Consider the following 10,000-nt stretch of genomic DNA (forward strand, 5'->3'; position numbering starts at 1 on the left):
CACGCACACAAACACACACACACACACACACACACACACACACACACACACACACACACGCATACTGACACTGAAGATTGAAAATCAAGCCACAAAAACGTCCGATACTCTTAGTTATGTGACACCCATTATCTCAACTGATGCCCCAGATATGGTGTCTGCAGGGAAAATAGATGATAAATCTTGCTACTCAGTAAAACGTGTGTATTTTCCACACTTCTCAATGGCTCAGAGTGCTGAAGAATGGCTGAGAGTGATCTAACGGAGTAGTCCACCTTCCACACAAAAAAACCTCCGAAGAATCCTGCGAATCTTCTGGCCCAATGCCATCTCCAACCAACATCTGCTCTCCAAATGTAATCAGGAGAGCATGGAAACCATCATCATTAGTCATTCGGATGAGACGATAAACCGAGGTCCCGTCTGCAGCATGCACTTAGCGCAAGTAAAAGAACCCACGGCAACAAAGGGGTTGTCCCTGGCAAAATTCTATAGAAAAATCCACTTCGATACGAAAAAAAAAACAAACCAACAACAAAAAACAAACAAACAAACAAACAAGCAACAACAACAACAAGAAAAATTACAGACAGGAAAAAAATACAAAAAAGTGGGTTGGCGCTCTCAATGTAGCGACGGGCTCTCCCTGGGGAGAGCAGCCCGAATTTTACACAGAGTAATATGTTGTGACAAAAAAAGAAAAAGAAAAAAAAAAAGAGTAATACAATACAACACATCATGAGAAGGCTGTGGAAATGGATTGGACACGTCATGCAAAGACAGCCAGGTAACATCACCCGGACAGCCCTTCAACTGGACACCAGAAGGTACACTGCAAAGACAGCTAGGTAACATCACCCGGACAGCCCTTCAACTGGACACCAGAAGGTACACTGCAAAGACAGCTAGGTAACATCACCCGGACAGCCCTTCAACTAGACACCAGAAGGTACACTACAAAGACAGCTAGATAACATCACCCGGACAGCCCTTCAACTAGACACCAGAAGGTACACTGCAAAGACAGCTAGATAACATCACCCGGACAGCCCTTCAACTAGACACCAGAAGGTACACTGCAAAGACAGCTAGGTAACATCACCCGGACAGCCCTTCAACTAGTCACCAGAAGGTACACTGCAAAGACAGCCAGGTAACATCACCCGGACAGCCCTTCAACTGGACACCACAAGGTACACTGCAAAGACAGCTAGGTAACATCACCCGGACAGCCCTTCAACTAGTCACCAGAAGGTACACTACAAAGACAGCTAGGTAACATCACCCGGACAGCCCTTCAACTAGACACCAGAAGGTACACTGCAAAGACAGCTAGGTAACATCACCCGGACAGCCCTTCAACTAGTCACCAGAAGGTACACTACAAAGACAGCTAGATAACATCACCCGGACAGCCCTTCAACTAGTCACCAGAAGGCACACTGCAAAGACAGCTAGGTAACATCACCCGGACAGCCCTTCAACTAGACACCAGAAGGTACACTGCAAAGACAGCTAGGTAACATCACCCGGACAGCCCTTCAACTGGACACCAGAAGGTACACTACAAAGACAGCTAGGTAACATCACCCGGACAGCCCTTCAACTGGACACCAGAAGGTACACTGCAAAGACAGCTAGGTAACATCACCCGGACAGCCCTTCAACTAGACACCAGAAGGTACACTGCAAAGACAGCTAGATAACATCACCCGGACAGCCCTTCAGCTAGACACCAGAAGGTACACTACAAAGACAGCTAGATAACATCACCCGGACAGCCCTTCAGCTGGACACCAGAAGGTACACTACAAAGACGGCTAGATAACATCACCCGGACAGCCCTTCAACTGGACACCAGAAGGTACACTACAAAGACGGCTATATAACATGACCCGGACAGCCGTTCAACTAGACACCAGAAGGTACACTACAAAGACAGCTAGATAACATCACCCGGACAGCCCTTCAACTAGACACCAGAAGGTACACTATAAAGACAGCTAGATAACATCACCGAGACAGCCCTTCAACTAGACACCAGAAGGTACACTACAAAGACAGCTAGGTAACATCACCCGGACAGCCCTTCAGCTAGACACCAGAAGGTACACTACAAAGACAGCTAGGTAACATCACCTGGACAGCCCTTCAACTAGACACCAGAAGGTACACTGCAAAGACAGCTAGGTAACATCACCCGGACAGCCGTTCAACTGGACACCAGAAGGTACACTACAAAGACAGCTAGATAACATCACCCGGACAGCCCTTCAACTAGTCACCAGAAGGTACACTGCAAAGACAGCTAGGTAACATCACCCGGACAGCCCTTCAACTAGACACCAGAAGGTACACTACAAAGACAGCTAGGTAACATCACCCGGACAGCCCTTCAACTAAACATCAGAAGGTACACTACAAAGACAGCTAGGTAACATCACCCGGACAGCCCTTCAACTAAACATCAGAAGGTACACTACAAAGACAGCTAGGTAACATCACCCGGACAGCCCTTCAACTAAACATCAGAAGGTACACTACAAAGACAGCTAGGTAACATCACCCGGACAGCCCTTCAACTAGACACCAGAAGGTACACTACAAAGACAGCTAGGTAACATCACCCGGACAGCCCTTCAACTAGACACCAGAAGGTACACTACAAAAACAGCTAGGTAACATCACCCGGACAGCCCTTCAGCTGGACACCAGAAGGTACACTGCAAAGAACACCTGGCACAGAACAAGAACTGCAGATCCTGAAGCACACCCCGGGTACCAGTCACAGACTGGCCCACAACAGACGAGTGGCGGATCCCGCACGTTGCTGCTCAAAATGCCAGGGGGCATAACTGGCAGTGAGAGGGCACTCACTAAAAACTGGGACGTCGCTGACGTTCTTGAGTACAACGAGGCAGATAACCTACTTTCCACACTGAAGTCTGAGAGGGATCTTATAAATGTGTCAAACTTCCACACGGAAAACCCCCCAGAAGGATTCAGTTTCAGTTTCAAATTCAGTTTCAAAGAGGTGTCATATATACTACACCACATCTGCTTGAAAAAAAAAAAAAAAAAAAAAAAAAAAAACCGAACACTGCCTAGCCTATACACTGCTGAGGCCTTGAAGGCCTATCCTATGTTTGTACAAAATATTCTAAGAAAACAAATGAAATAAAGAAATAAAATAATCAAATCTAGTACACCAAAATAACAACAAACAAACAAAACAAAACAAAACAAAAAACAAAACAAAACAAAACAAACAACAACAAAACCCCTAGAGAAGTGAAATATCTGTAGAAAGCAAACGAAGTGAATGTAATTAATCACTTAGCTATACCTTTGAAATAAATCAACGAAAAAACAAACATTGAAAGGAAAAAGGAAAAATCATTTAGAGCGACGAAAAGGAATTCAATGGCTTCAGTGTCTGGCTTCCTATCTGCTCCCCAGATTGTTTTTCTGATTGCTTCCAGTGCGCGCGCGCGCGCGCGCGTGTGTGTGTGTGTGTGTGTGTGTGTGTGTGTGTGTGTGTGTGTGTGTGTGTGTGTGTGTGTGTGCGTGTGTGTATGTGTGCTATTATTATTATATTTACATAGCGCTGAATCTTGTGCAGAGACAAATCAAAGCGCTTTCGCACCAGTCATTCAAACGCATGCATACTCTAAAACTGAAAAAAAAAAACAACACATAAAAACAAGGAAGAGGCAGGGAAAGGAAGCTATTTTGGGAAGAGGTGGGTTTTAAGACCAGACTTGAAAGAGCTGAGTGCGGAGACCTGACGAAGAGAAAGTTCATTCCAACTGCAAGGTCCAGAGACAGAGAAAGAACTGCGGCCAACAGTCGAGAGTTTGAATCTGGGTATGCGTGAACAGAGTGGATCCGAAGCCGATCGTAGAGATCGAGATGGAGTGTAGAGGTGAAGGCAGCCACAGAGATAGGAAGGGGCAGATTTGTGAATACATTTATAACAAAGAGTGCTGATCTTGTACTTTATACTGTGTGAGACAGGGAGCCACTGGAGATGTTGTAAAAAAGGAGTGAAGTGCTCAGATCTTTTCTTTCTGAGGACGAGTCGGGCAGCTGAGTTTTCCTCTCCCTTTCCCGCCTCCTGTCTCTATCTATCTATCTATCTATCATGTCCCCCTCTGTACATTTTCTGTATCCGTATGTGAATAAAATTGTTCATCTCCTTCTATCTATCTGTCTGTCTGTCTACCGTATCCTCCTCCGAATTCTTCTTCTTCTTTGCCAACATAAAATTGACAGCTTAGTCTTTTGTGCCGGACTGTGACTCTCAAACGTGGAGGCAAGATTAGACTGGCTCTTAGTGCTGCAGCCTTGGGGGCTAGCTGGCCTTTGGGGACCATCCCAACGCCCGACTACTATAGCCCTCTCCGGGCATACTCTTCACTATAATCAAGTTCTAGCCCATATAGTCAGGACATCAGTTGCCTCTTCTTATACTCTGTTGATCATAGTCGGGCACGACTGACTATCATACACGGTTCATAGATATTTTCTTCTTGTTCGCATTCTCACAGAGTCAGTCCAGCCCGTCCGATGAATGATGTTGTCTGGAGCCATGGAGCTTGGTGTGCAGTAGGATTGATTTCGACCATACGGTGTCTCTGAGCCTATTCAACAGGGCGCAGGACTGAAGAATGTGTTAAGATGTTTGGTCTACGATACCACAAGAGCAGGTGGGAGATGGTGCCAGCTTCTTGAACAGGTGGGCATTGAGAGAGCAACGGCAAGTTCGTGGTCTCATGATCACCACCTGTTGCCAGCGTCCTGGAAGGTGATATGCATCCCTCGTGGTTCTCGGTCGTAGCGTCGCCTTGTACATTGAGATGAGGGAGAGTGGCGAGGGGGAAGAGAGGAAGGGGGGGCGGGGGAGGGGATGGATGACGACGATGTTCATATTCCTGCAGTCTGTCGGATAGAATCTGTTATGTGTCACCTCGGTTTCTGCACTGCACTCCATGACCCAGATTTTCAACTCCAAACAACAAGTGCAGCTGTAGCTACAACAACGACAAAAAAACAAAACCAACAACAATAACAGCAACGGCTTCAAGAGCAGCAGTAGCAACAGCATCAGCATCAGCATCAGCATCAGCAGCACCGACACAAAGCAGGTTAGAGTGAGGTCGGCGGAGGACATTGAATTACGCGTTTGATGTTTTTCAAGTGCATGCACTAATGCAAAAAAAAAAAAAAGAAAAAAAAAAACCAGAAAAAAAAGAAAAAAAAAACCCAAAACAAAAAACACACAAAAAACTCTCTCTCACACACACACACACACACACACACACACACACACACACACACACACACACACACACACACACACACACACACACATATGAAAAAAGCCTTGAGGGAACAATTTTTAAAAGATATTCAAAATTCGAATAACACAGAAAATATTCCCAGTCAGTTGATGCTAGCAGATGATGAATACATACAAACAAGATTAGGAAAATTAGTTTTTGAACGCTGTTCCAATTTATTGCGTTAATTGATTAATCAGTTGTGTATTTTTTCATTAATTTATTTATTTACCATTGGACTTGTGTGTTATAAACCTTAAGGTCTCATGACAATAAAATCTGTTCTATTCTATTCTGTTCTATTCTATTCACACGCGCGCGCAACAAACAAATACATTCATGTCTGGGCACGAAAAAAAAAAAAAAATCCCCCAAAGCAACCAAAACAAAAAGAAATCAAACCAAAATTAGAGGGAGGAGAAAGTGGTATTCATTTGATCCCCGGCAGTTTCCTGTTGGCTGCAGAAAGCCAAATGGATGCAGGCACCAGACAAGAAGTAGCAGCACCAGATGGGGCTTCCTGCATCTCGTGTCCTGGAAGAGGGGTAGGGTGGGGGTGGGTGGGGGTGAGACAGCGAGAACGTGGGGGGGGGGGGGGGGGGTGGGGTGGGGGGGGGAGGAGTAAGAGAGGAGGGCAGGGTAGGTGGGGGTGAGATAGGGGGAACAGGAGGAGGAGGGGGAGAAGGAGGGTAGGGCAGGTGGGGGTGAGAGAGGGGGAACAGGAGGAGGAGGGGGAGAAGGAGGGTAGGGCAGGTGGGGGTGAGAGAGGGGGAACAGGAGGAGGAGGGGGAGAAGGGTAGGGCAGGTGGGGTGTGAGAGAGGGAACAGGAGGAGGAGAAGGAGGGTAGGGTAGGTGGGGGTGAGAGAGGGGGAACAGGAGGAGGAGGAGGGTAGGGTAGGTGGGGGTGAGAGAGGAGGAACAGAGGAGGAGAAGGAGGGTAGGGTAGGTGGGGGAGAGAGAGGAGGAACAGGAGGAGGAGAAGGAGGGTAAGGGTAGGTGGGGGTGAGAGAGGGGGAACAGGAGGAGGAGGAGGAGGGTAGGGTAGGTGGGGAGAGAGAGAGGGGGAACAGGAGAAGGAGGAGGGTAGGGTAGGTGGGGGTGGGAGAGGGGGAACAGGAGGAGGGAGGGTAGGGTAGGTGAGGGTGAGAGAGGGGGAACAGGAGGAGAAGGAGGGTAGGGCAGGTGGGGGTGAGAGAGGAGGAACAGGAGGAGGAGAAGGAGGGTAAGGTAAGTGGGGGTCAGAGACGGGGAACAGGAGGAGGAGGAGGGTAGGGTAGGTGGGGGTGAGAAGGGGGAACAGGAGGAGGAGGGTAGGTGGGGGTGAGAAAGGGGGAACAGGAGGAGGAGGAGGAGGGTAGGGTAGGTGGGGGTGAGAGAGGGGGAACAGGAGGAGGAGGAGGAGGGTAGGGTAGGTGGGGGTGAGAGAGGGGGAACAGGAGGAGGAGGAGGGTAGGGTAGGTGGGGGTGAGAGAGGGGGAACAGGAGGAGGAGGGTAGGGTAGGGTAGGTGGGGGTGAGAGAGGGGGAACAGGAGGAGGAGGAGGGTAGGGTAGGTGGGGGTGAGAGAGGGGGAACAGGAGGAGGAGGAGGGTAGGGTAGGTGGGGGTGAGAGAGGGGGAACAGGAGGAGGAGGAGGGTAGGGTAGGTGGGGGAGAGAGAGGGGGAACAGGAGGAGGAGGAGGAGGGTAGGGTAGGTGGGGGTGAGAGAGGGGGAACAGGAGGAGGAGGAGGGTAGGGTAGGTGGGGGAGAGAGAGGGGGAACAGGAGGAGGAGGGTAGGGTAGGTGGGGGTGAGAGAGGGGGAACAGGAGGAGGAGGAGGAGGGTAGGGTAGGTGGGGGTGAGAGACGGGGAACAGGAGGAGGAGGAGGGTAGGGTAGGTGGGGGTGAGAGAGGGGGAACAGGAGGAGGAGGAGGAGGGTAGGGTAGGTGGGGGTGAGAGAGGGGAACAGGAGGAGGAGGAGGAGGGTAGGGTAGGTGGGGGTGAGAGAGGGGGAACAGGAGGAGGAGGAGGGTAGGGTAGGTGGGGGAGAGAGAGGGGGAACAGGAGGAGGAGGAGGGTAGGGTAGGTGGGGGTGAGAGAGGGGGAACAGGAGGAGGAGGGTAGGGTATGTGGTGGTGAGAGAGGGGGAACAGGAGGAGGAGGAGGGTAGGGTAGGTGGGGGTGAGGGAGGGGGAACAGGAGGAGGAGAGGGTAGGGTAGGGACAGGAGGAGGAGGAGGAGGGTTAGGGTAGGTGGGGAGAGAGAGGGAGAACAGGAGGAGGAGGAGGAGGGTAGGGTAGGTGGGGGTGAGAGAGGGGGAACAGGAGGAGGAGGAGAAGGAGGGTAGGATAGGTGGGGGAGAGAGAGGGGGAACAGGAGGAGGAGGAGGAGGAGGGTAGGGTAGGTGGGGGCGAGAGAGGGGGAACAGGAGGAGGAGGGGGAGAAGGAGGGTAGGGTAGGTGGGGTGAGAGAGGGGGAACAGGAGGAGGAGGAGGAGGGTAGGGTAGGTGGGGGTGAGAGAGGGGGAACAGGAGGAGGAGGAGGAGGGTAGGGTAGGTGGGGGTGAGAGAGGGGGAACAGGAGGAGGAGGAGGGTAGGGTAGGTGGGGGTGAAAGAGTCCTTCTCAGTATACCACTAGATCTACAAGAATGTTATAGATGTATTGAAAAAGTTTCCTGTGATGGGTTAAAAAAAATAGGTTAAAAGATTCTGACTGCCAATATTTCCGTCACTGGATAAAGGCAGTTACAGCAAGCAACCCCAAGGATTTCTTGTATAATTTATCTGTCTCTCAGTCAAGACCAATCGTAAGTCTAATTTGTCGATTTCGTTTGGATGCCCTTCGTACAAAATATTGCAAAAAACATCCAGTGTTTATGCGGAAAAGAAGTTAATGTCTATCACATACTTGTCGAGTGTCCTGGAACAAAACAAACTGGTCTTTCAAAAATTCACTGACCAGTTTCCACTGAACACGTATCTGTCCTTAGAAGATATTTTGAATAATTATTTATTACTCCGAGATATCGTTATAATGATTACTCTAAATCCTGTTACAGGAATGTTTGAAATAGTTATACATTACATACATTACTCATAGTTTAATCTTTCGTAGTTCTTCCTGTTGGACACATTTAAAAAAAAATGTATCATTTACTGTGTCTTCAACTGTATCAGTCATCCCAACGCCTCTTCCCATCGCCCCACTCCCACACCCCAACCCCCACGCGTGCACACAGACGTACTAACCCCCCCCCTCTGCCCCCCTCCACTCTCTCTCCCCCCCCCCACCCCGCACGTCTAGTATCACTCACCAGTGAAAAGACGTTAAACTAAAGAAAGAAAGAAAGAAAGAAAGAAAGAAAGAAAAAAAACAAAAAACAACAACACACACACACATATCACCACCACCACCACCACCACCACCACACACGCATGACCTACCTTGTAATAATCACAGGTGTAGATGTCCCTGGACATGCCGAAGTCGGAGATCTTGACCACCAGCCCCTCCCCCACCAGACAGTTGCGGGTGGCCAGGTCACGGTGCACGAAGTGCTGGGAGGTCAGGTAGCGCATCCCGTTGGCGATCTGGGTGGCGATGTCCACCAGGTCCGCCTGGAAAAGAACGAACGAAATCTTCAGTGGGAAATGACTTTTTTTTTCGTTTGACCTGGGCAATTTTTTTAAGGTAATAAAAATAAATGCATAAAAACCCCACAAATGCTTCACGATAGCAAAAAAGAAAAATAGAGACAAAAAAGACAGATGTTTACGACAGCAAAAAATAAAAAAAGAAAAAAAAAAAACAGAGACAAGAGAGAGAGGGAAGGGGGGAGAAGAGAGAAAGAGAGAGAGAGATGCGAAGAGGAAGAACAGGGAGAAGGAAGGAGAGAGAGAGAAGGAGTTTGGGAGAGAGACAGAGTGAGAAAGAGACCGAATAAAAAAGATCGAGAAGGACAGTGAGGTATGGGAAGTAAAGGAAAGGCAAGAGAAAAAGAGAAAATGCAAAACGCAAAAGCGAAATGTAGTAACTAGCATTCTTTTTTTTTTTTTTTTTTTTTTTTTAGGCCGAGGCCCATATCTGATGGATGCAATCATACACGAGGAATAACGAAGGATGACACAGAGAAGGAGAGAGAAGGTAAATTGGAAAGGAAGAGAAGGTGAAGGAAAGAAAGACAACTCATGGGAACAGAAGCCATGCATGGCTAGAAAGAAAAAGGAACCGAATGCCTTGAAGAAGAAACAGGCAACGTAAACTGAAGAGATTTACAATCAAATAAGATTAAAAAATGAAGGAAAAGGAAGGATGGCTCAATTTCAGTTTCCCAAAAGAAGTGTCATTGCGTTCGGACAATGCCATAACTTATACGCTACACCACATCTGCTAGGCAGATGCCTGACAGCAGCACAACCCAACGCATTGTGGTCTGGCCTTGAACGCATACATATAATATTTTGTGAATTTCTTTTTTTTTCCATTATTTTCCAGTGTACACCACCATGGGTTCTTTTTTTCTTTCAAAGCACCAACGTCGTGCTGCACACGGGACCTAGGTTTTATCGTCTCACCCGAAGGAGTTGGAACTCAAAAGGAAGGGAAAAGGAAAATATATTGATGGCCTGGTTAAAAATTGGAGGAAGGGACAAGGAATCACGAACAATGAACTGAAT

The 10,000-nt window shown here is 48.4% G+C and overlaps 1 protein-coding gene across 5 annotated transcripts in view; it reads right to left on the reverse strand.

The window, feature by feature from the left end:
* LOC143280886 (uncharacterized) overlaps window positions 1–10,000 on the reverse strand; it is a 313,523-nt gene that overhangs the window by 39,520 nt on the left and 264,003 nt on the right. For all 5 annotated transcript variants that reach the window (XM_076585677.1, XM_076585641.1, XM_076585657.1 and 2 more), the window contains one exon: window positions 8,768–8,941. In XM_076585677.1, the coding sequence (XP_076441792.1) occupies window positions 8,768–8,941 (174 nt within the window). The remainder of the gene's footprint in view (window positions 1–8,767; window positions 8,942–10,000) is intronic.

The sequence above is a fragment of the Babylonia areolata genome, chromosome 1, assembly GCF_041734735.1.
Source record: "Babylonia areolata isolate BAREFJ2019XMU chromosome 1, ASM4173473v1, whole genome shotgun sequence".
Taxonomy (NCBI): domain Eukaryota; kingdom Metazoa; phylum Mollusca; class Gastropoda; order Neogastropoda; family Buccinidae; genus Babylonia; species Babylonia areolata.